General features: G+C 43.3%; 1 protein-coding gene across 4 annotated transcripts in view; it reads left to right on the forward strand.

The window, feature by feature from the left end:
* Nucleotides 1-575: 575 nt before the first annotated feature.
* Nucleotides 576-26,428, forward strand: part of pfas (phosphoribosylformylglycinamidine synthase) — a 51,768-nt gene continuing 25,915 nt past the window's right edge. Inside the window, exons 1-15 of one of the 4 annotated variants that reach the window (XM_063058694.1) lie at nt 576-1,184; nt 2,339-2,486; nt 4,843-4,978; nt 5,401-5,506; nt 5,799-5,991; nt 6,221-6,326; nt 8,176-8,316; nt 8,918-9,042; nt 9,154-9,282; nt 14,030-14,161; nt 14,375-14,503; nt 15,459-15,532; nt 17,071-17,227; nt 17,846-17,907; nt 22,550-22,711. In XM_063058694.1, coding sequence (XP_062914764.1) covers nt 2,345-2,486; nt 4,843-4,978; nt 5,401-5,506; nt 5,799-5,991; nt 6,221-6,326; nt 8,176-8,316; nt 8,918-9,042; nt 9,154-9,282; nt 14,030-14,161; nt 14,375-14,503; nt 15,459-15,532; nt 17,071-17,227; nt 17,846-17,907; nt 22,550-22,711 — 1,794 coding nt within the window. In that variant the 5' untranslated portion in view covers nt 576-1,184; nt 2,339-2,344. Of the gene's footprint in view, nt 1,185-1,209; nt 1,341-1,385; nt 1,406-1,631; nt 1,885-2,338; nt 2,487-4,842; nt 4,979-5,400; nt 5,507-5,798; nt 5,992-6,220; nt 6,327-8,175; nt 8,317-8,917; nt 9,043-9,153; nt 9,283-14,029; nt 14,162-14,374; nt 14,504-15,458; nt 15,533-17,070; nt 17,228-17,845; nt 17,908-22,549; nt 22,712-26,428 lie in introns of those variants that run through there. The other 3 variants (XM_063058693.1, XM_063058697.1, XM_063058696.1) reach the window with 3 other exon arrangements.

Consider the following 26,428-nt stretch of genomic DNA (forward strand, 5'->3'; position numbering starts at 1 on the left):
CAACATTCTTCATTTCTTCATCCTCCTTCATTTCTGACTTCCCCTCTCCACGCCCATCTCTATCCCTCCATTCTACTCCTCCCTTCCCCCTTTTCCTTTATAGTTGTCAACTTCACGCCACCAATCCCAGAGTCTCCACTGACTTGATGAAGGGTTTCAACTCAAAACGTTGACTGTCTCATTTCCCTGGCAGACCCACTGAGCTCTTCCAGTATTTTGCATTGCTCCACCTTCTTTCTCTGTTCCCTCACTTTTGTTCCTCCTCCAACATTTGGTCTCCCTTTGCTTATCCATCCCTCTGCTCTCCATCATTCCCTCAACTTATTTCCCTCTCTCTAATCCACGCACTTTCTCTCTAAACTATAACCTTACCATTCCTCTCTTTTGTACCTTTTCCCACTCTTCTCTCTGCTCTCCAATCCCTCCCTTTCATCCTATATCTTCACTCACCCAATTTCCCCTCTCTTATCTGCCCCCTTCTCAATACTTCGTTGTCACTATTTTAACCAATCTTTTGTTAACCCGCTCCATGAATCCTGCTGAAGGGTCTCGACCCTAAACGTTGACTCTACTTTTTTTTTCCATAGATGCTGCCTGGCCTGCTGAATTCCTGCGCACTTTGTGTGCATTGTTTGGATTTCCAGCATCTGCAGATTTTCCCTTGTTTGTGAAATCTTGTGTTTTTTTTTGTGCCAAATACTTGCACTGTGATGTGCCCTGAGGTGTTTACCAAATTAAAGCGTTAGAGAAAAAAAGCAGAAATAGTTACAATTTGACAGGTTAGAGTGCACCTGTGAAAAGAGAATCTTTGACCACCTTCGATCCGTGAGGGGTCCTGAAGAAGGGTCTCGGCCTGAAACGTCGACTGTTTACTCTCTTCCATAGATGCAGTCTGACCTGCTGCATTCCTCCTGCGTTTTGTGAATGTTGCTTTGGTTTTCCAGCATCCGCAGATTTCGTAGTGATTGTGTTGTATCTTTATCTCTAATCGCTGCATGATATGCCAAGTAGTTGCTGCTTTTTTATATTTTATTTCATATTTTACAGCATTTGCAATGTTTTATTCTAGGTGGTAAAGATACATTTGCACAGAAATTATACACAGCTGGTCTCTAGGTGGCGGTATTACCGATTTTCCAGAATCGGGAAGGAAAGTGAGAAGTACCTCACTAATATGGCGGAAGGCAAGTATCCGGGACATCAACAACTGTTCCGCATAGATAAGTTGCAGCTTTTCCCTGACCTCACTAACATGGCGCCGGCCGGCATTGTGACCAATGGGGAGATGCGTTCCCGGACATGAGCTGGAAGTTTTTTTTCCCCCACGTGGTGGTAACGAGGTAAAATATGAACTCGCATACGAGTGTGTAAAATTCATTCTACAAATTATTTTAAAAAGCGAAAGGTGAATCAGATGATGAAGTGTGCGGGAGAGATGGGGCGGAAAAACATAGGAAGGAGAAAATACACGAAGGAAGCGGGTTATAGATAAAGTCGAGTTTTGCTGTAGAGTTAGGGCTTGAGGGAAGCTAAATGCTGAGAGTCTTGGGACGTATGCAGTAGAGGAGGCGAATAACAAATTTAGGAGTAACTTTTTCTGCCTCGTTCACTTCTCACTCTTGCAGTGCACCCTCAGCTTCTGCAGTGTTCTACCTCGGCAAAATATCTGACATGCTCAGTTCTGTAGAAACAATCGATTTCTGTTAAGCCGCACGCCCGCCATAAGATTAGGACTGTATTGAAGATTAGTAGATACGGGAGTCTACGAAGTGGGGAGAATAGTTTTGCATGTGAGGGTAACATCTGGCGTTGAAACAGGGCTGCAGCTGAGCTCAGCGAACATCCTGCTGATATTCGGGCTTTGTTGTGCGTTAGGCAGAAAATGTGAGTGTCGCTCATACCCTGAACCTTGCTCTACTGTGTCCGTTAAACACAGGGTTAATTCACTGCCTGCAGTTCAGTTAATCGAAGCTGTTAGCTCTGAGCATCTAATGAGTAACTTATGACTTAATAATGAGGAACTCGTGTTGCTTATTCAAGCACGGTTGGGTTCAGTATTAACTTCTGCTGTATTGAGGGTACATCATTGTGTGTGTACAGATTTGTGATTTTGCCTGTAATCCTCCCTTCAACCTCTTTTTATGTACCCTACCGGCTGACTGAGCCCCAAAATACCTAACCTTTCTCAACAATTTGTTTGCTCTTGGCTCTCCTTTCACTCTTTCTCTGGCCTTCCCACTACCCACCTTGCCCTCTGACTTCCCTCCCCTTCTCAACCCTGTATTAGGTGTTGTATGGGTTTCTTGTCTTGGTGAGTCATGGACCTTTTGTGTTTCAGTCCGCAATGGTTGTTCTACACTTCTACACGAGCCCTAAGGAGATCCCACCATTGGAAGTGGGGAAGAGCCTGTTCCGGTATGGGGACCATCATGTGAAGAAGATTGAACATGTAACTCAAGAACTCTGCTTCAATGTGAATTGGACAGGTGTGTTTATGTTGGGAGAGTGTTGCCTGGGAATGAATGATTTTGGAGAGAGAGATTGGGATATGTATTGTGTCTAAGGGTGAGGAGTTAGGGAGGGCAAAGCAGTATGTCTGGTTCTCAGGATTTGGTACATTTTAGTGAGGGATATTCAGGGGAATAGGGTGTTGTATTGGTCATTTTGGGGTGTGGTGATGAGGAAAGACTGCAACATGGCAGAGATGGTGTTGATGAAAGATGTACATAATGTCTTTAGGACTTGGGTGGTGGGCTTGGCATGTCTTGAAGAGAGTGATGCTGCTCATCCAGAGAGGGTAAATGATTTTGGATTGGGCTCCAAAATATTTGAAGTGATTGGTTCAGGGTAGTTACACTGTCACTAAAGTGTCAAGAACAGGAATATAAGGTGTAAGAGAAAGATATAAGAGGCAGGCAGCATTTCAGATACAAGGGGAAGGTTGCACTATATTGCAAATAAAATGTTGGGAGGAGAGAGTATAGAGTGTTGGAGCTAAAATATATTGTGGGTAGCTGAGGATGAACTGGAGTGCCATGCCGATGCAATGTTTTGGAGATAAAATGCCAGGGATAAGCAATATAAGAAATAGCAGTAGGTCATTCAGCCCCTCTGCCTGTACCATTCAATGAGGTTGTGGCTGATTTTCCCTTAATGTAACTTCCTTATATTTTCATATTCCTTTGATTCCCTTAATTTCTAAGTATTGATAAGTGTTATTAAATACTTGCCTTCTAAGCCTCTACATCCCTTTTAGGTAGAAAATTCCAAAGAAATTTCTCCTTATCCCGTCCTGAATGGCCAAACTCTTGACTTGAGATGGTGACCCTGATTCTAGACATACCAGCTCGTGGCTGTAGAAGCATCTGTGGGGTATTTGGCCTGTTTCGCCCATTCCACCATTCCATGAGATCACAGCTGATGTCCTTTATTTTACCTCGATAGTACTTTACAGAACTAGCTCCATTTCTCTGAATTCCATTAGCATCTGTTATCTCCCATATTGTAAGAAGTCTCAGACACACTTAAGAATATTTTTTGCATTTCAATGAAATTATCACCCGTTCTTTACATTTAAAAATTTAGGCCCATTCTGTTTTAATGTTTCTCTAATCCAGTCTGGTAGGATTTCTGGGATATGCATGCCATATCTTTGAGATGACTTGTCTGGGAGGTAGGTGCAGTGCATTGAAAGTAATATATCGGTGGGGCAGGGGGGGGTCTACAATGTCTCAGTGAGAGTTTGTTGGGAGGGTTGCAATTCATGGTGAGGGATTATTGAATTTGTCTGGATCTGAGGGCCCAGTCAGAGCAGTGCAGTGTCTGTGCATCAGTAAGAGGGCCGCGCTGAATTGAAGGGTGAGGCATTGGTTAAAGGAATGTCGTAGGCCAAGAGAGGAGATGTTGTCTTGGAGAAGCTGGGGTTGCTCTCCTTATAATGGAAGAATTTGTAAGAGATAATTAAGATAATTTAAGAATAGGACGGGTGTGGACAGAGTAGATGGAGAGAAACAGTTCCCAGAGGCAGTGTATACACTTTGGGGAGATGGACCAAAAATGATAAAAGAGAAACTTATACACAGTAAATGGTTAGTGTGTAGAAAGCACTGCCAATGTCAAGTCAGTTATGGTGTTCATAAGGGAGCTGGATATTAATCCTAAAGGAAAACGTTTGTAGATGATAAAGGGAGGACTATTGTACTTCATTAATATATATTAAAAAAAATAGAATGTGTTTAATAGGTTGAATAGCCTCATTCTGTTCATAATGAGATTTGGGTGGTGGGGGAGACACAGGATAACAATGTAGTATTCCTTTTAACTGTTAACTTGGGGGGCGGGGGAAAGAGAAGGGGTTGCACAATCAGCTCCAGGGGAGTGTGTAAGAGATGAGGTGTGTGAGGAAGAGGTGCATCATACCAAGCATATGTTGTCAGGGAAGGAGCTGCAGCCTTGGGGGAACTAAGGCCAGTGCATCAAGAGATTGTACAGAAGGCAACGAAGTAGATGTAGGTGGTGTTGAAGAGAGGGAGGTAAAATGTTTCTGGGAGGGGGGCTGACTGGGCAGAGGGGTACACTGAGTGGAACTACATAGGAGAGAATGTTCAGGGTACAGGTTTTGAGGTACCATGCAATGTATAGGGGAGAAAGGTGACAAGCATTGTTTCTGTATAGCAGATAAGATGTTGGGTAGTTGAGAAATGTTATTAAGATGTCAGGGTGAAGATTGCAACGTATTGGAGAAAGGGCCCTCCTGGTTTACTTGTCTACCATCTTGTTCCAGTCCTCCTCTGCCTGACCACCCTCCCCCTCTAAGCTACATGTTGCTCCATCTTCCTTCAGCTCCAGTCTCCCCAGCTCCACAGGACAGACAGAAGCTTGCATGGATTTTCCAATATCCCTTCAATTCTGGGAACATTTCCACAGAGCCCTTCCTCAAGGAGCAGGATGGAGATTTGCTGGTGGAGATTGGGCCTAGGTGAGTCAACAAGTGGAGTTGGAACATTTTGTGTTGTGCATATATGCACAGGTACAAATTTAATTCCTTATTGTGAACGGAAGTGACTACGTTTCTTTGTTCATTTTTGTATATAAAGCAGTGATCCAGTGACAGTTCTGATGATGGGTCTCAGCCTGAAATTGTCCATTCCTCCCCTCACATCCCCCATAGATGATGCCGGACTTGCTGAGTTCCTCCAGCATTTTCTGTGTTGATCTAGTGAGTGTATGTGTTTGTTAATAGTGGTTCTGTGTGCTTGCACATATGCAGGAGAGGCTGTATATGTGAAGACACCTGTAGGTTGATTGGGAACTTCTTATTCTGGTGCTAGTTCTTCAGATTTGTGGCCTGGTTATTGTTTGCTCATTGCACTCTCGATAAACTTTTTTTCCCCATCTCAGATTGAACTTCTCCACAGCGTGGTCGACAAATGCCGTGTCCATCTGTCACTCCATTGGGTTAACAGAGGTGGATCGCATTGAGTGCTCACGTCGGTATCTGCTGAAGGTAAGTCATGCAGAAGGTCAGCAGCAGATGCAGTTGTGTGTTCCCAGGAAATGGATGCCAGTTTCCCAGTACAGGTGTGCAGACAATCACGTGCCAAAGACCCACCACTGGGCACCTGGCACAGTCTCCTTCACTGGGATTCGAGTGGGTCTTAAATTCCTCCCCTCCCTTCCATTGTTCCTTGGCAGTCTGTAGCAAACCATATCACTCATTCGTGTAGGTGCTGTGCTCTGAGTGTGCCTGCTCTTGGGTGTATGTTGTTAATGTTGCTGGTATTGCTAAATATTTGTAGATACATAATTTCAAAGGACTGGATGCAGCTGCCTTGGGTGAGCTGGTTGCTGACTTTTACGATCGGATGACAGAGTGTGTGTATCAGCGACCCATTGAGACTTTCCAAGTGTCAATCCAGCCATCACAGGTGAATGAAGTGGACGTGTTGAACGGGGGGAAGGATGCACTGGAGAAAGCAAACCGTGAACTGGGTGAGTGCAGGGGCTGGTCTGGGGGAGGGAAGGGGATTCAATGAATTGAGTGGCATCATCTCATGCTTTAAGTATTGTTCAGAGCTTGCAGGAACGTTAGAGTATACTTGGAGGGTAAGAATACTGGTGTCTGGACTGAGGGACGGTGGGGAGGTGTTGTCACTATTGCTGAGAAACCCAGTATTGATCTACCTTTTTGGAGCTAAACATCACTGTCTGTTCTCTACAGGTCTAGCTTTTGACTCATGGGATCTGGATTTTTACACAGGATTGTTTCAAAAGGTGGGCCGGAATCCCACTAGTGTGGAGTGTTTTGACCTGGCGCAGTCCAACAGGTGAAACCCTAGTCACTGTTAACTATCAATGTCCTCCTCTACTCACTCCTTTGTGAATCCCAAACTAATCCCAGTGAACCACTCCATCTTCTTGCTTTGTATCAAGCCAGTAAACTAGTTTCACTGCATTAACGTTATCTTTGATGCTCTGTATCAATTACAGATTAACCCCATTGTCCAGTTATTTTCCTTTAGCCTGTATTATGCAATGTGGCTCAATATCTGTGAAGTATTGTCTTCAAGTCTGGGACTTTAAACAAAGTTGCAGCTTTCTATTTAATGAAAAAGCCATAGGATTGAAAATACCCTATATATTGTTTGTTCTGTGTATAAAGTTCATTGTCGTTCAACCTCACACATGTCAAAAGCTAAACAATGTTCCTCTGGAACCAAGATGAAAGACACATGTATCACATACAGCACATAAAGTAATAGGTTAAAAATGTTCTGCAGATGTACAAGTGGACATAAAATGCATTTGTGACATGCAGTTAAAAATACAACAGTATTACTGTCATAAATAATGTGTACTGGGTGGTAGCAGGATGTTAGAAGTCTCACCGCCTGGGGGAAGAAGCTGTTACCCAGCCTAACAGGTCCTCCTCCTTCAGCTGCGGTACCTTTTGCCTGATGGTCAGAGGTCAAAGAGATTATGGGACAAATGTGGATAGAATTGGGGTGGGGAGCGTTGCTTATCTCAATCTTCTGAGGAAGTGGAGGTGCTCCTGTGCTTTTTTGACTAAAGAGGTGTTGAGGTACCAGGTGAGATCCTCCGTGATATGCACCCCGAGAAACTTGGTGCTCCGGACTCTCTCCATAGAGGAGCTGTTGATGTGCAGTAGGGAGTGGTCAGCCTGCACCTTCCTGAGGTCCACAGTATAATGGGAATCTGCAGTAATCTGGCAAGTTCGATTGTAAATTTATCTTCTCAATCTTATGAGGGGGTTTGGGCTAAATTATGTTCTGAATGCATTTAAATTTTGGAACAAAATCAAAGACCAGAAGAATTAGCATTATCAAATAAAAGATTATAATAAACTAAGTTAGAATCAGCCTGGCAATGAATGTATTGTGAAAAGAAATAAAAACTATAGTCATTGGGAATCTGAAGCAAAAACAAAATGCTGGAAACAGTCAGCAGGTTGGGCAGCATCAGTGGAAAGAGAATTGGATGTCATTTCCAACGATTTTGTTAGAGCTACAACACCAACGTGTTATACCTCTATTTGAATGGTGGAAATTCATGGTGACCATATGAGTAAAGCATTAGGGAGTGGAGAGAGTCACCTAGCCCGTTTGTTCCAGGAGGCAGTTACACCCACTGACCTGTACTGCAGAACTGGTCAATTCAAAGGGGGGTGACTTTGGACAAGTGTGAGCCAAGTTATGCTTGAGTTATGTAGGACATACTGTAGGTCAGATTGTATCTGGGGTGCTTTGATCTCTTTATTTTTAGAAGGATTGGAAGCAATTGAGAGAAGGTTTAGGAGATAAATAGAATATACAGGTTGGTTTATGAAGGTTAGAACCTTAGACTTGTGTGGATTGGAGTTTGGGAGAGTGAAAGGGCATTTGATTAAAGCGTAAGATCCTGAAAGTGGGGCGGCGGGGTGGGGGCGGTCAGTCTTCACAGGGTGGATATGGAAAGGACATTTCCTCTTGTGGCAGAAAGGGCAAACTATTATTTTTAACACTTTCCCAGTGATGCTTCATCGCTATATTTTTCCATCTATATTTCCTCATTTCTTCCCCCCACCCCCACTCTCCTTGATGGTTACCATCCCTTGACAGTTCCCAAAGGTGGAGTTTCACAAGTTGTTCTTGCTATAAAACCGGTTTGTTTCTGCAGTGAACACAGCCGCCATTGGTTCTTTAAAGGGCGCTTGGTGATTGATGGAGAAGCCAAGGAGAAAAGTCTCTTTGATCTGATCATGAAGACGCAGGATTACAGCAACAAGAACAACATTATCAAATTCTGTGACAATAGCAGGTGAGTCAAGTCAAAGGAGCAGTAGAGTGGAACAAAGGGAAGGGGGGAGCAGAGAAAAGGGGGGCTACATGAAGATGTCGGAGGAGGTGCTCGGAGATAAGTTGAAGGAGAAACATTTGAGAGATACAAGAAAGATTTAGAGTTGAGGGATGTGGGATTTGGAAGGGATATGCTAGTGAGTGGCTGAGGGTAAGTGGGAGGTAAGGTTAAGGGGTGAAGCCTGTTTAGAGAAAGGTGGTGTGTAGAAGGGAGGTTTGAGGACATTGAGGAGAGAATTGGGAGTGACAGAAGGGAGATCATTGGTGGGGTAATAGGATGGGGGTTCAGCAAGTTAAGCAATTAGAAGAAAAGGGTACAAGGATGTGGTTTAGGAGACAATCTGAGGATTCTGGGTGGAGAAAGGATGGTAGGAGGAGAGTGTCACTTTTGGAATGGTTACAAGGATGGAAATGTGGAAAGAATGGGGAGATGGTATTGAGGGTGAGGATAAGGGGGTATGTGAGGCAGGAATTAGGAATGTTGGACAGTCAGTTAAAAGTGGGAGAGAACTGCGTGATTAGAGATTTCATGAGCATGAAGTTTATTTTGTCTTTCTCCACAGTGCTATTGAAGGCAAAAGTGTTGAATCTCTCTACCCCAGCAACGGATCTCAAGCCAGCAACATAGAGATTCATAAAACCAAGAGGCATATAATCTTCACTGCTGAAACACACAACTTTCCCACCGGTCAGTGTTGATGTGAAGGAGCACCACAGCTAAAGAGGCTGGATTCTCCTGATCGAGCATTCTTGCACCCACAGCTCTATCTCATTGGGTTGATGTCTTCCATTGTTTCAGGTGTGGCTCCATTCAGCGGTGCAACTACAGGAACAGGAGGTCGGATACGGGATGTCCAGTGCACGGGTCGAGGGGCACATGTGATTGCAGGGACAGCTGGTTACTGCTTTGGGAATCTGCTCTATCCAGGTGTGCTTTGTAGTCTAGCTACAGTTTATCTCTGAATGGTATTAGTGAGCACTGAATCATTTGGGGGGGGGAAGGGGGAAGAGAAGAAAGTGGAAGCCATTTGCCCCACCAACCAAAAAATGCCATTTCTAGCTCATGGTTAGCTGCCCTGTAGGCTATTGCACCGTCCAAAGTAATATGAGTTTGTGTCTTCACCTATTTTTCAGACCCTGTGTCTTGACTGGTGGTATGATAAAGTTTTACAGCATGGTAACAGCCCTTCGGCCCATCTCATCTATGCTGGCCACTGTACCTATCTACACTAATTCCACTTACCTGCATTAATTCCATATCTCTCTGGCCTGCTCTTTCAAGTGCCTGTCCAGGTTCCTCTTTAAGCAATTGTTAGGGTTCCTGCCTCCCCTATCTACTCTAGCAGTACATTCCAGATACTATGTATGAAAAATCTCCCTTTTTCCTTTAAAGCCTTCTCTTTCTCTCCTACTCTGATTTTAGACATGTCTACCATGGGAAATGAATGCTGGCTATTTACCCTACCTGTGGCTTTCATCATGTCACCTGTCGCCCTCCTTCACTTTAGGGAAAATAGACCCAACCGATCTCATCTCCTGTTATTCATGGCCTCCAATCCAGGCAACGTCCTTGTGAATCTTTTCTGCATCCTGTAGCTTAAACACATTGTTCCTATTGTTGCCTATCAGGGCTGCATGCAATACTCTTGGTTAAAAAGTTATTTAAGATTACAAGGTAGGGGAACAGGAATATCACTGAAATTCTCAAGGTCTGCCTGTGTCCTTTGTATGTGTTAGTTTTTGAAAATGTGATGAAATCCCCTCTGGTGCCTTAATCTGCTTCCTATTATGCAGCCTAACTGGTATTTTATACATTTCTAGCATGGCATCTCTTGTATTCTGTGCCTCAGCGAACAGGCTAATTTTTTCCTTTTCCCTTTCGATCACTTGGGGCTTCCTTCTGAGGTCCTATGGACGTGTGTTCCCCTGTTCCCATTGATCCATTTATCATGAGATCTCTGGCCTCACCCAGAGCATGACCTCACAATCTTCAGAAATGACCACCTTCCTAAAACCTCGTATGCTATTTCTCTTCTCTCAGCTGCTGCCTGACCTCCCATGTAATTCCATATTATCTATTCTGCTTGGAAAATCTACGGCTTTTTTTTTCTTGCTCTTAACTATAGTTTCCGTCTGCAAATTTTTAAGTGGTGGCTGCTGCAATTACATCCAAATCATTAATAAATAAATGAAGCAAAGAATTCAACAGTCCTGTTGTGGAATCCCAATATAAACAGCTTTGTCGTCACTTAAAATTTTTTAAATTTTTAAATCCATTGTTGTTCTTTGCTATTCACATTGTGTTTTTTTGGGCACAACTTCCCCACTAGCTTTTGCATCACATGAGGCTTTATCAAAATCATCATCAATTATACTGAGAGAGAAAATCATGGGTGTCTTATCGGTGTCTCAGTATTTGCTGTATGTATAGTACCTGTCGCTAACTAACAGAATTGAGTTGTAATGGTTGGAGTGCAGAAGTCTATTCAGCCTGTGCCCATGCTAGCTCTATGGTAAGAAAGATCCAGTTGGTCCCACCTCTCTTCCCCTCCCCAACTACCACTCTCCCGATATTCCAGGGAATATTTTCAGTATTGGATACTTTATCTATCTCCTTTCTGGATACTGCAATTGAATCTGCACCTGCTACACTCTTGGCAGTGTTACGTACCCCGTAACTGGGTTGCCAAACCAGCAGAAATGAATCACTCAGTTGGAGTCTGGATTACTAGAACTAAGAAAGTTTTATTAAAGAAATAAGCAACACAGTGCTCTAATCCAAAGGATAATAAATACAACAGTTCAGCAATGATAAACACACATGTACACAGAAACTAGGATAATAGGATCAATCAAGCTCTATCGTTGTCTAGGGGTAAATGACCAGTTTCAAAGCGACGCAAAGTTCAGTTCAATTGAGTTCAGTTCAGTTCACAGTAATCACTGCCGTGGGGGAGAGGGAGAGAGAAAGCAAATGAATATTCAAAAACGGCTTCCACACAGACCTTCGATATTCCTCGCAGTCAGCTTTCAGGCGAGCCCTTGTAATGTCTTCTGAGGTCACCGACTGTGACCCCTCCGTTTCAGATACGATTGTTCCTCTGCAGTGAACCTGGCACCCAGGCAAGGGCAGACACACACCAGGTTCCCGCCGATCGTTCCTTTCCACCCTGTGCGTCTATGGCTTGGTCCCGCAACCAGCCCTCCAAAAACTCCCACCGACTTGTGGGAGACGCACCGCTTCCAGGGTCTCGTTACCTCGGGGTGTTGTGTGTGTCCTGCCTTAGCGGACCTGTCCCTTTCTATCCCCCTGCTGGGGTATCGCCTGTCCATCACACTTCAAACAGTTCAGGGTTCAAAAAGGAGCTGATCTTGACAGCTCTCAGACCGTGTCTCCTTCCGTTAAACTCTTCTGTCTCTTCATTAACATTTCCAAATGCTGCTCCTTTGTCTTCCTTATCTCTCTTTCTCCTGAAGACAGGTGGCAGATCAACTGTTGATCCCACTGGTGCCAGCACAGGACAGTTAACATCTTAATCTGTGTGTACTCTTTGTAACCCTCTTTCGTCACAGCAGTTTGTTTCAGGTCCCAACTTCTCATTATTTTTAGAAGGAAAAGGTTTTCCTTATTTTTGGTTTATTGTAGATTGCCATCACTCTGTGTCCCTGACTCTTGACCCTTTTTCAGTTCCTCTCTATCTTCAGTAAATTTGTTTACCAGATTCTCTGTTTCAAGGAGAACAACCGCAGATTCTCTGATCTGTACATATAATCAACATACCCAAAATAGTTTTAATAAATCTCTTCTGCATCCTCTTTAAAGCTAAACAACTTTTCTGAAGTATGACACTCAGAAACATCTCCTGGTGTGGCTGAACCAGTTCATCATGACTTATTTTTTTTATGCTTCTAATTTTAAACCTGTTAATATCCTATGCACTCTTCTCAGTGGTGTTAGTATCTGGTGCCTTTATCTGTCACTAAAGAAAACACCAGCAGAATATCTGATACCCACATCAAGTTTAAACTGTTTTGGTACCTGTTTATTGTCCATAACTACCAAAGCAGATTACGTTGGATCTACTTACATCACTGACTAAAACAGTGGTAGCCTTGGGACTTGGCCAGCTTCTGTTTTATTAGTGTGGCTGTCATAGAATAGATTTGTAGAATAATTGGACATCAAATCACTCGGTCCATTGAATCTTTGCAGTTTCCCAGTAGAATTATCCCATTGAGCTGTTCTTTTTGAATTGTACCACAAATCCATTCCCTCTCAAATACATAACTCCCTTTTTGAAGGCGGTGAAACTTGTGTGCAGCCCTGCTTACAAGTGGTGATCTCCTGATCCTAACAACTACATAAAAGCAACATGCACAAAATGCTGGAGGAACTCAGCAGACCAGGCAGCATCTATGGAAAAGAGTACAGTTGGTGTTTTGGGCCAAGACCCTTCAGCAGGACTGAACTACATAAAGCAAGATTTTCTTCCTGGCCTCTTTTGTCATTTGACCAGAATGTTAATTTCCACCCCCCCCACTGATCTTTGAACCATCATCCAATGGTAACAACTTCCCTCTAGCTATCATATTTAAAGCAGCTACATGCTCCTAAATTTATTCTGGGCTCGGTCTGGAACTTTCAAATCTTTCCTAATGTATGATCAAAATTAGACAGTCATTCACTTGTGGCCTATGGTGGGTTATGTTGGTTCAACCCTCCTGCTTTGTATTATGTAAACCTAGGTTCCGATACGTTTTCCAACTCAGTCTCTCAGCATTCCTTGCCATTTTTAGGAGTTAAATTAATGTCCACGTTCCTGTGTTCCTTGAAGTATGTCATTGAGTTTTCATTGTACTGTCTGATCTTTCTGCAAAACATATCTTTTCTGTCTTGTATTTGCCTCTTGTTTGGTCATTCAGCCATCCTATTTTGGCCTCTTGAAATCTGTTCCTCACTTAAAACTTTGTGTCAGCCATGTACCCATTTCCATCATTTGGCAATAGTCCCATTTCTGCCTTTAAGCCAATTTCATACCATGTTACAAATGACCCTACAATTTACAGGCCTTGGTTTTGCTCTTATGTGCGACTTTTTTGGCTGTCTTCTTTTCCAAAAAAGGTCGACATAACAAACATCTTTTGCATTCCTTTCTGTAACTTTGTTGACAAATTTAAGTTGCTTTGAGAGGAGCAGATCCAGTACCACCTAATCAATTTTCACCTGCTCCTTTGACTGAGATTTTGGCAGCATTCTCTTGCCATACACCTATGAGTATGGAGTGTACTCATTTTTGCCTTGTTCCTCAGCGCCATAATCATCCTTAAATCCTGTCTGCCGTCTACATTCTTATAAAAAGTCTTTTGGGCATCTTCCCATGGTTTTTATCACGCTATTTATTCACTTGTTTCTTTGCATTTCTCTCTTTCCCCCGCTCATAACTATATTCAGCCTGATTCTGATTGGTTATTCATAAAGCATTACATACTTCTCTGTCTTCTCTGTCACTTTCTCCTGTGCTGAACTTGCAATCTGATCATCTTGCCGTACACATAATAACTGTTTAAAGCTCAGGCCATCTTCTCTTGAGCTTTCAACTTTTGTCCTTCCTGCACATCCACATGAGATTGTAAAGTAGGTACACTTTAATTTGATGCTTCGGTTGTTGTTACAGGTTATGAGCTACCCTGGGAAGACCAAACTTTCACCTATCCTGGAAACTTTGCACGACCACTGGAAGTGGTGATTGAAGCCAGTAATGGAGCTTCAGATTACGGCAATAAATTTGGAGAGCCAGTCTTGGCAGGTAGGACCTGGTTCCTAGCAGCAGTGAGGAGCTGGGTGCATTGGATTTGCTTGGGGGCCTGGCAATTGATCTGGATCTGTTTGGAATCCATTTAACTGTATCTGGTTAGTAGCAGATAGAGCCTTGTATCTGTCTGAGCCTCTGCCTCTTGCCCCCAGTCAGCTGCTGCATCATGTTTCTCTTCCAGTGTGTTTGATTTACTTTTTATTCCAGGATTTGCCCGCTCATTTGGAATGATACTCCCCAGTGGGGAGAGAAGGGAGTGGATTAAACCCATTATGTTCAGTGCTGGTATTGGAACCATTGAAGATCAACATGTCCGGAAAGAACAGCCCGAACCAGGTGTGTCTTGTTTGGCTAATGCTGGGCAAGTGGTAGTAATGTCCATGTGCTTCTGTGCTTTGCTGGCGATTGTGGGTTTGGTTGAGAGTAAATTGGGCCAGAGTGTAGGTGATGTAGAATAAGGGGTGGTCTGATGATTGGCAAGGTGACTTTTGGTAGGAGTGTGGCTGGGCAAGAGGGCGATTAATTATCTGTGAGTGGACATGTGGGTTGTTGGGTACATGCCTAACTGAGTGTCTGGTATCGTTTAGCATTGGCCATTGGGTGGGATCGTAGGAGGGCACATATGCCTAAGGTTGTAGTCAAGCACATGGGAGCATTTGAACTAGGGCAATGCTCTTTGCCAGGGTAGCCAGGTGGATTGTACCCATTGACTTTCTTCTGGGGTGGGTATGCAGGATTGCAGTTAGGATTTGTGTGCAATAGATGGGTAAGACCGTAAGATATAGGCCCGTAGAGTCTACTCCGCCATTTCATCAAGGCTGATCCATTTCCCTCTCAGCCCCAATCTCCTGCTTTCTTCCCATAACTGCTCATGCCCTGACTAATCAAGAAGGCACCCACTGGGTGGATGTGGGTGTTCCCTTGGCTTCTTTTAGGATGTGTGATTGGAGGGCAGGCATCAGGAGTTGGAATGGTCATGGATATAGTTAAACAAGACATCAGGTGAGGGTGTATCTTGGAGATGCAGGTGGCGATGGGTGTGTTGCCCTTATAGGTTCAGGTAGGTTGGGCATGTGGTCTAATTGTGGTTTGGGAATATCTTTGGGTTTGGATATGTGTGTGTGGGTTCTGATGGCTTTGGGTTGGAGGTGGGAGTTGTCAATTTGTTCTCCATATGAGCATGACCCGTGTGTTGAGCCTATCCACAGCCCAAGTTCAGTGCCTATGTGACTGGACTCAGTCAATAGCCTCCAGTTATGTTATCTAACTCCTGGTTTGTGTCTATTTTCAGAGATGGAGGTGGTGAAGATCGGAGGCCCTGTGTATCGAATCGGTGTGGGTGGAGGGGCCGCATCTTCCATTCAGGCAAGATATGAAGTCAATTTATTCTTGTATGTGAAGTTAATCAGTGAGGGAGTGGGTACCAGTGTGAAGGAATTTGGCTGTGAGGGCTGCAGGTGAAGTACAGGCTGTGAGGGCAGAGCCAGCCACGATCTGCTGAATGAGGGTGCACATTCCCTTCTGAGGCTGTCAAAGCTTCATCAGAGAATAAAAGGAAACTGCCACTTGGACCATTGTGTCTTTGTCAGTGGAAGAAGTTATTCTATCCTGACACTGTTGGGCAGTTGAGTGTAGGGGTCTCTCTGCTCTTACGGTTGGACAGAGTTGAAAACTTTTCACATACCAAGGGTACAACCACTAGGTTTTCTGCAGTGTTGAGTGTTCTTAAAATTCCTCCTATTTTGGCTTGTCCGACTCTTATTATTTCAATATCTTTACCGTGAATTACTCCTAACTTGAATGCCATGCTGTGTTCCGACACTGCTTCAAGTGAACAAAGCTTCATAATTCAGCCTTTCCTTCCTTGGCTTCAAGTCCCGGTTTTTCCTCGCCTCTGTGCAGAGCTAGCCCAACTGTAACTGAGTTATACTCAACTGCCAGGATACTGTTCGAATGCCACTCCTTGCATTCCCTGAAACTGTCTAGAACTGCATCTCTCTCATTTCAGACATTTATCTTGAACCTCTTTTAGGGTAGCTAATGTTTCCCCCTGGGGTTGAAATGCTAAATACTAAAGGGCACAGCTTTAAAATGAGGGGGAGTAAATTACTTTAAATAATGCGACGGATGCCTAGTATGCACTACCAGGGAGAGTTGTAGAAGCACATATGATACAATGTTTAAGAGTCATTTGGACAGACCCTTGAAGTAGTTAAACCAGCATCATGATTTGTGAAGACATAGTGGGCTGGAGGGTCTGTTTCTGTGCTGTACTGCATTCTGTTTGAAGGATTGTGTTACTGTACCAAATAATCTGATGTTTGAAATCCCCTGAAATTACTGCAATGTTAGCTTTACTTTTCAAACAAAATCACATTTCTGCTTTTTATCACATTTTGACTGGTTGTCAGTCTAAGCGTTTTTAGCATATAATTATTTTACATAATTTTATCTCTCCACTTCATCTGACAGCCCTCATTAACCAGGAACAATGTACTGTCATTCCTAGATGCCTTGTGGCCATTTTCATGGCTAGGAATGGAGTAGCTGGTTGTTATTACGGGGATAGGACTGTTGACAGATTGTAAACAAACGTGAGTGGGAAGTCACTGTGGTGGAGCAAATGGCTGGAGTGGGGGGATAAAGCACTCTAGGTGTTGGGAGAGTGGGCTGTGAATTTGGCTGCATGAAAGGAACAGTGGATGGAATTGGGTTATAGTTTGGGGTAGGGTGCAGCCAGGGAGAGTGTATCACCACTGGTGCAGCAGTATTTGTAATGATGAGCAGGATGTGAGAATGCTCTAGCAACACTGAACTGATGTATGTGTTGATACAAGATGAGCTGCATCGGCCTGTGAAGATTTTGGTTATTCATGATTAGCATTTCCGGATTCTCTCCTCAGGTGCAGGGAGACAACACAGCAGAACTTGATTTTGGGGCAGTGCAGCGAGGTGATGCTGAGATGGAGCAGAAGATGAACCGAGTTCTCCGGGCCTGTGTGGAAAGACAGCAGAGCAACCCAATCTGTAGCATTCATGACCAGGGAGCTGGAGGCAATGGTGAGTGTACTAACTAGTGGTGCTGCTGAGTGTGGGTTGATTGACAGCAGTGAGAGGACCTGTCAGACATGAATGGGGGTGGAGGTGGGGGAGGGAAATGAATGGGGTTGCTATCAGGTAGTGCCAAACAGGAGTCTCTGGAGGAATGTCACAGTGCCATAGATGGAGGCATTAGGAAAAGCAGAACTTGAGAGTAGAGGAAGAGACTTATTGTCACAATAATAAATATTTATACCAGAATACTTAAAAGGGAGTCTGATAGGTTCTCGATTAATAAGGGTGTCAAAGGTTGTGGTGAGAAGGCAGGAAAGTGGGGTTGAGAGCAATAATAAATCAGCCATGATCGAATAGAGCAGACTCAATGGGCCAAATGGCCTAATTCTGCTCCTGTGTCTTATGAGCAAATCCCCAAATATGGATTTAGATCCATTGGGAATAAAGGCAGTAGGAGTGAATGACAAGGGGTTTGGATCCATTAGGAATATGGCCATTGGGAGCGAATAGTTGTGAGAGTAGTTAATGGAGGTGAAAAGGGAACACATTTGGTTATTGTCAGTGCATGCAGTTACCATGCTGATATTTACAGAATGTGATGTACTCGCCTTAATACCCCATTAGGTAATGTTTTGAAAGAGCTGAGTGAACCAGCAGGTGCCAGGATATACACCAGCAAGTTCAAGGTAAGGGGGAAATTATTTGAGAGAAGAGCATCATTATTGTGCAATATCCATATCAAAGACTCAACCAAAGATGTTTTAAAAAGAATATACAGAAATTGTGCATGTGATGTATTGGTTTATTAATGTCACGTGCACTGAGATACAGGAAGGTTTTGTTATGCATGAGACAGATCATGCCTACAAAATATCATTGCTTGGAGGTAGTGAAATTAAGACAAAGCTGAATAGTGTTATAGTTACATCAAAATGCAGGGAGACAAAGTACATGGGTCACAGTAAGTTAGATTAGAAGATCAAGAGTTCAGGAGTTCATCTTTTAATATTTGAAAGATCTGTTCAAAAGCCTGATAACAGTGGGATAGAAGCTGTCCTTGTCTGGTGGTTTACGCCTTTAGGCTCTTGTATCTTCTGTCTGATGGGAGAGGAGAATGGAGCACAGTCAGAGTGGGAGTGTCCTTGATCGTGTTGGTTGCCTTCCTGTGGCAGTGGGAAGTGTAGATGGAGTCATTGATAAGGAGGTTGGTTTGTGTGATCAACTGGACTCTGTTCCCACTCTGCTATTTCTTGCAGTCTTGGGCAGCACAGTTGCCCTACCAAACTTCGATACATCCAGATAGGATGCTTTCTAATGTGCATCAATAAAGATTGGTAGGAGTTCTTGGCATACTGAATTTCCATAGCCTTCTGAGGAAGTTGTCAGCTTTTTTTGGCCATAGTGTCCATGTGGATTGACTGAGACAAATTGGTGATATTTCATCTGGAAACTTAAAGGTCTTAACGATCTCAACCTCAACACCATTGACACAAATATACTCCATCGTTCTTTCTCAAGTCAATGACTAGCTTCTATTAGCTGCTATTGAGGAAAATGTTGTGTTGACACCAAACCACTGGAACAGGGGTTCCCAACCTGGGGTCCGGGATCCGCAGTCCCATTGCTTAATGGTATTGGTCCATGGGAACCTCTGGTCTAGAGTCTCCAATACCCCTGTTCCCCACCTTGTCATTGTTTGATATCTGTCCCACTGCAGAGGTGTTGTCTGCAAACTTATAGATGGAATTGAAGTGGAATTTGGCCATAGTCATGAGTATATTTACATAGTGATTGCAAAATGCTGATGTTCAGACAGCTCTGGATGTCCTTGTATGCAGTCACTAAAAGCAAATATGCAAATAGTGCAATCAGTTCAGATTCAAATGTTGTATTGGCTGTCTTTGCGTGAAGTTTTGAGCACAGGAGCATGGATATCTTGCTGTGGTTACACAGGGTCTGAGTACAGTTTTGTTCTCCTTGCCCAGGAAAAGACCGACAAAAGTTCGCCATAAGAGTCAGATGCTACAGAAATGGGCCCTTTCACCCACCACATCCATGCCAGCCGCCTTCCCATCTGCACTAATCTCATTTGCCCACATTACATTACTTTAGTGCCTGGCCTATTGAATGCCTGCCTAAATATTTCTTAACTATTATCGCAACTTAATCAATTGCCACCTCTGTAAGCACCTTAAACCTATGCTCTGCTACTTTTAGTACTCTACCTTGGGGTAGACAGATACTTTTTTAAAAAAATACGTCTGTGCCTCTGTCAAGTTACACTTGGCCTCCAACACTCCAGGGAAAGCAAACTCAGCCTATAAAATCACCTCTCCATAAAAAAAGCCCTCCAAAATGGGCAATATCCTTTTGAATTTCCTCTGCAACTTTCTCCTTCAGTGCATAACTAAAACTGCACTAAAGAGGTCTAACCAGTGTTTTGTAAAGGTGGGACATAATATCACAACTTCGTTCATGCAAGGCAAGCATGCTATAATGTTCTTCACCACTCTACCTGTGTTGCCACTTTCCCTCTTTTCATCAATATTCCTTGTATCCTACCATTCAGTAGATATCCCCTACCTTGACATTTCAAATACATCACCTTGCACTTGTCGAGATTAGATTCTGCAAATACTCCACTCTAATATCCATCTGATCAATATCCTCTATCTTTGGACAGCCTTACTCATCATAAACAACACCAATTTTCATGTCATTTGCAAACTTACTAATGATACCCACATTCACGTTCAAGATGTTTATAAGAATCACAAATAGCAACTATCTGCATCAACCCTACTTATAATCGGCTTCCAATGGAAAGTCTTCCTTTCACTACGACCCTCTGCCTGCTATTACCAAGCCAATTTTGGATCCATCTGGCCAGTTCACCTGGGATCCCACTTGCATTAACCATCAGGACCAGCTGATTATGTGGAACCTTGTCAAATGCCTTGCTAAAACCCATACAGCCGATGTCCACCACCATCCCTTCATCAATCTTAATTATATGCACAAAAGAAACCCCAATCAAAACTCTATCTTCCACATCCTTCTCCTTGGTGAATACAGAGAAACATTCACTCAGAACCTCACCCATATCCCCTCTACTCCACACATTGATTACTCCTTCGGTCTCTAAGGGGACCCACTTTTTTGTTTTTGCCCCAAATGCCATGTTGCTCCTGATAAACATAGACCTGTTTTGGAAGAACTAGAAACCTGCAAGAGCAACACACAAAATGCTGGAAGAAATCAGTAGGTCAGGCAGTATCAATAGTGAGAATAAACATTTCAAGCTTGGACTTCATCAGGACTGGAAAAGGGTGAAGAAGCTAGAATAAGAAAGTGGGAGAGGGGAAGGAGTACAAGCTGGCAGGTGATGGTTGGGGGGAATTTGGGTGGGTGAAGAGGAATAAAGTGAGAAGCTGGGAGTTGATAGTTGGGGAAGGTGAGGACTGAAGGAGGAGGAATCTAATAGGAGAGGGGACCATTGGGGTGGGGGGAGGAAGGAGAAAGGGCACCAGAGGGAGATGAGCAGGTAAGAGGGGAGCCAGGATGGAAAACTGAAAAAGAGAAGGGGTAGAGGGGAGAAATTACTGAAAGTTGGAGAAATTGATGTTCATGCCATCAGATTGTCGGCTACCCAGAAGAAGTGAGGTGCTGCTCCTCCAACCTGAGAATGGCCTGATCACGGCAGTAGAGGCAGCCATGGACAGACATGTCTAAATGTGAAGTAGAATTAAAAGGCTACCGGGAAATCCCAGCTGGTGAGTGAAGTCACTCAACGGAGCGACCCCCCAATCTACGTTGGATCTCACCAATGTCGAGGAGACTGCACTCTGAGCACCAGATACTGTGCCCCCGACAGACTTGTGGGCAAAGTTTTGCCTCACCTGAAAGGACTGTTTGGGACCCTGAATGATGGTGTGGGAAGAGATGGGCAGTTGTAGCACTTTCCCTGCTTGCAGAGATTTACAAAAAAAGCATACAAGATACTGAGCTACTCGCAAGCTGAATGCAGACAAGGATTGGAGTCTCTAGATAAGGACTAAACACTTCAGTGACTGAGATAAGCAACTGCTTCACTTGGAGAGTGGTGAACCTGTGGCATTCTCTACCAGAGTAGGCTTAGGGGGTCAGGTTGCTGTACCTTTAAGAATGATATGAATAGACTTCTAGATGCTCAAGAAGTTAAAGGGCTATTAGGATGATCAGCCATGATGGTATTGAATGATTTAGCAGGTGAAGGGCTAAATGGCCCATTATTTTTCTATGTTTCTTTGTTTTATTGCTCTTGTTTTTGTACTATCCCAGTGCATACTTTACACCATTCCATTTCTTGATTCTCTAACTGACAGTACTAATATTTTCCTGTTGTTGACCATGCAGGCAATTTTTATCATCTGGAGACATCCTTATTGTGGCCCTTGTGTTTAAGTCTAAGTCACTATAGGGAACAAGTACTGAACCTTGTGTTACAGGTCTTATCATATCAGACACACTCCTTTCATCAAACCTACTTGTTTCTATCTCAAGTATAATCATTCTAGTCTGTCGGGACTCTCCCTGAATAAATCACTTTGGCTGGCATTGATTAACCAGAGCCTTTCCAGATCATGTCTCATTGCTACCATAGTCGGTGATTCAGGAACATCATCTTCCCCTCTGCCATCCAATTTCTGAATGGACGTTGAACTCATTAACATCACCTCATACTTTTTATTTCTATTTTTGCACTACTTATTTAACTAAATACTGTAATTCATTTTTTCTATTATGTATTGCACTGTACTTTTGCAGCAAATTCAACAAATTTCAAGATGTATGCTGTTGATTTTAAACCCAATTCTGAAGATTTATCGAGTCCCTTAGAACAAGTTTCACCAACTTACCTACAGTTGTTTAGACCAAAGCTACTTCCACGCCATCATGTTTTAATTCTCACATTACTATTGTAACTGGGATAGCTGAAAAATTAGGAAAGTGCAGTGTTAGCTTCCTGCTGCCTTTGACATTCTGGACTATAGTTCATCTGGCTTTGGGGGGGGGCGGGGTGCATTTGGCAAAATTACCAACACTGATTTGTGATTTTGGAGATGTGACGCGATTTTAGTATGTTTCACATTTATCCCCAAAACCATGTTTGCTGATTTTGGCAGAAGGCATGTGACGTATCTCAGTATATTTATAGATTCATTCCCAGTCATTCTACCCTTGACGAGGGTTGATGTGTTTGGGTGTCCAAACCATGCTGTTTATTTAACACAGAGCTGAGTGAGTGTGTTGACGATTATTCTGCACATCTTTCCATTGCTGTTTCAGGTGGGTGATCCAACTCTGAGTGTGCTGGAGTTGTGGGGAGCAGAGTATCAGGAATCCAATGCTCTCCTCTTGCGTTCGAAGGACTCTGAGTTCCTGCGTGCTGTCTGCAATAGAGAGAAATGTCCTGTTGATTTTGTTGGTAAAATAACTGGAGATGGAATGGTGAGTAAATTAGCTCATCTCTTAGCTGACTGAGGGTGGGTTAACTTCTGTTCAGTGCACTGAACCCTCTGGTCTGTGACCACATTCCTGGCATATTCTGGAGTCTAAGCACTGGCTCACTGCCTATTGAAAAGAATCTTGTGTGAACACCCAAACAACAAGGACACGTTTTTCTTTTGTTTAAACAGCTTTACTTCCAACGTCTCCCTTCAATACCTGAGGGCCACCACCTTTATATACCACAATCTCCCACCCCCACCGCATGCCCCCCCCCACACGCACAGAGCAAAGAGAGTGTGCATGCATACTCAATATTTACATCGTCGAAATGAACAGAACCCAACAATCCTTTTTGTGTATATATTAAAAACATTTTTAAAAATTTAAAGACAATTCAAATGTCCATTAGGATATGGGAATTAGTTCTAACCCCTGAAGTTAATACAATTCTTAAGGTACCAAATGCCTTCACTAAGTGCCTTTAACAGCACAAGAGCTGGAGCTAGTTGTTCCTTTGTAGTTGATCATACCATGTGATGAATTTTCTGTGCTTGTACAATTTCTTTGCTGCTTATCTCCAGACAAAGCCTCTTTTCTGCAGCTGGCTTGGTGGATTTGACCGCATCAACCAAAGAGTTAGCTGTCTGTGACACAAGTTATTTGTAGACTGTCCTCCTTTGGGTCACCATGGAAAAGCTCAGACTAGAGAGTAGACAGAAAAACAGCGTTGTCAATACTTTTAGACATTGCAAGAATTTCTCCTGCCAGTGTACTCCGTACAACACCATTTTTACCTCTCTGGCATAGATAGGTGAAAATCTTCCCTCTTCTCCCATCAGTACAATAAAATATCCCCCTGGAATACCTCAATCAGGAAGATCGTGCTGGATGCCAAGTTGCAGGCATCAAATATGATGTCAGGTCTGCTCTGCCTTGCCTCCCATAGAATCTGACCGATCTTTGACCTAAGTTGCTCCACTTCAGCTTCACTGAGGAGTGCACCCTGTTGTGCAACGCGTCAGGATTTCGTGGGGATTGTCTGAGGATTCTTGATGTAGCTTTCTTGGTGCAGTTGTACTGTTCCATCAATAGCAAGGATGTCTATCCCTACATAGCAGAATCTGTCCTGTTCCTCTCGTCCAACCTGAAAGGCTGACTTTAGCTGATGGATTACTGTTGTGGCAAAGTTTTTGTGAGCCTCCCCATATGAAGTCATCAACATAACAGGTAAGTATTCCAATCACATGATATCCTGAATTTTATCAGTAAAAAACTGCTGGATCTACTTGTGATTTCTTTCCACCTGTTTTCAACGTTATTTTCTTCTTTTTATACTAGTAGAGTGATGCATCTGCTGGACCCATAGATACACTATTTGAGTTTCCATAGTGTTCCTTCACTTCTGGCTTCAGGAGGCCCATTCCCTGTGAGAGTGCAGATTTTATGTCCATGCAGTGGGGTTGCCAATGCTTTTGACATATCTCTGAGAGAGGTAGTCGGAAGACTCTGATGCATGTGTTGGCGAGTCTTTTTGGAGTTCTTCTATGTTCAGTTCCTCAAAACCTCTAGCCACCAGACGTGCTTTTTGTATAATTTCTGTAGGGGTTTCTTTCAGGGTACACACCATCTTGTAGAGACTGTCTTTTGACCAATGTCTCTGGCTTCTTCAACACTCCATTATTTCTCCACCTTATGATTTCATCCTGTTTTGCAGATTCAAATGACACCTCTTTAGTTACTAGGACATCTTAATTTTGACATTTCTCAGATGGTCCAGCCTGCCAGCCTGACCTATACTTGGTTCAATATGAAGTCTGTTAACACATGACATGTCAACTGACCCTGCAGCACCAGTGACCGTGACTGGTTCTAGGTAATTCGAGTTGTACCAACTTTTGTTTCTCTCAGTGGCTTTGCCTGCTTGTCCTAAGACCTCAGCTTTGTATGAGATAACAGTGTCTTGGTCTACAAATTTCTCAGTTTGTCTTGTTTTAAGACTGAAACTTCCATGTTATCTTTGCACTTGTGATAATTTCTGTTCAGGCAAGTCTCAGTCCCCAATTGCACTCTCTTCAGCACTGTCTCATCTGTGCCACTGTCGAGCAGCTCTGTTGGGTCCTTAGCTGCACTTTCTTCATCCCTGTCTGTGCTATGAGACCGTGTGCCAGGTAAGTGCTTTTCTTTTTTTTTTAATGTCATTCTCCACGGAGTTCTGATGGTGCTTAGTTTGTGCTTTACGTAGTCTGGAATGATACACTCTCACATATGTACCTCCATGGCTCACCAATACCACAACTCCATCCTGGCCAATCACAACTCCAGGACCTTTCCATTCTCTACAGTCTGCGCTTTTCTAATCCATTTTGTTCCCTCTCTCCTATTTGTCATTTCTAGGACAGACCTCTACCCTCAGTGCTCTTTGAATTCTCTCTCAACACTCTGCTTCGGTCGAAGCCTTCCTTGATGCATGCAGTGCTGAAATATCTTTCCCAAACCATTCACTCCTTGTAGTGCCCTCTAGAGCAGGTGGCCTGTCAACCCGTACAGAGGGAAGGTGAGGATTCTGGCCCAGCACCAATTGATACGGCCTTTAGCCATGTACCTTGTGCATGGTATTCTTTACCATAAGTGGCCAGCCCAGGGCTGTGTTCCAATCATAGCCATTGCTTTTCTTTACCTTCAGCACTATTTCAGTAAACATTTGATTGTGTCGCTCCCAAAGTCCATTACTCCAAGGACTATATGCTACTGTTGTCAATGTTAAAGTTCTTTGCCATATTTCTGAATTCATCATTATTAAATTTGCCACTATTGTAACTGAATATGTTCCAAGGAGGGCCATATACACTTACCCAGGAATGGATGAGTGTTTTTCCCCCTATCTCTGAGGGTTTCTTTGTGTTTACAATGCTACCAGCACTGAAGCGTGTGAACTCATCAATGATGTGGAGATACCACACTCCTTGCTTCAGTTCATGTAGGTCTACGGCTTCTGTTTCATTGTATTCACATGCTAGTGGCAGACCAACCCTGGCCTTGTGATTTCCAAACTTTTGGTATGTCTCACAACTGTCAATCATCTGCTTCAGAATGGAAAAATAATTTGCATCTTTGTTTCCTGAACTCCTCAGCAGTTTCTGAAGTCAATCAATTGAAGTGTGTCCAAACTGCTTGTGAAGTTTGAGCAACATGTTTCGTTTCTCATCTATAGTCATGTTTTGTGTGAGAGTTGGTGCTTCATTCTCACATTGGTTCTCAGTAATGTCTTTAACTAGAATGTTCACACAGTAATGCCCAGTGTTGGTGAGCTCAAGAGACACAGGCTGTTGAAACATCATTACTTGGTCATACTCCATATCCAGTACTGCTAGTGCTTTTTTAAGGGAAGATTTACTCAAATGTAATGGAATGTTCACTGGTCCCGCCTCCGTTTGAATGTAACATTTTGTCTGCCCTATTTTTGCGGGAATGTTCACTCTTTTGGTGGAATGTACAATCTTTCCATCTCCAAATTTGAATGCTTTGTTACGAGGTGTATCTGTGTTCACCAGTTTCTGCACCTCATTCTGGTTTAGTTCACTTACACAGCTTTCAAGTCATTTTTCTCCACACACTGTGCTTGTGCATGCTGTATCAATAACAGCGGATCCTAGAGATTCTATCGGCAAAATCTCTGTCTCAGATATCTCTGCATCAGTAAGAGATTTCTTCACAAAC

This window comes from Mobula hypostoma, chromosome 9 (genome assembly GCF_963921235.1).
Source record: "Mobula hypostoma chromosome 9, sMobHyp1.1, whole genome shotgun sequence".
Taxonomy (NCBI): domain Eukaryota; kingdom Metazoa; phylum Chordata; class Chondrichthyes; order Myliobatiformes; family Myliobatidae; genus Mobula; species Mobula hypostoma.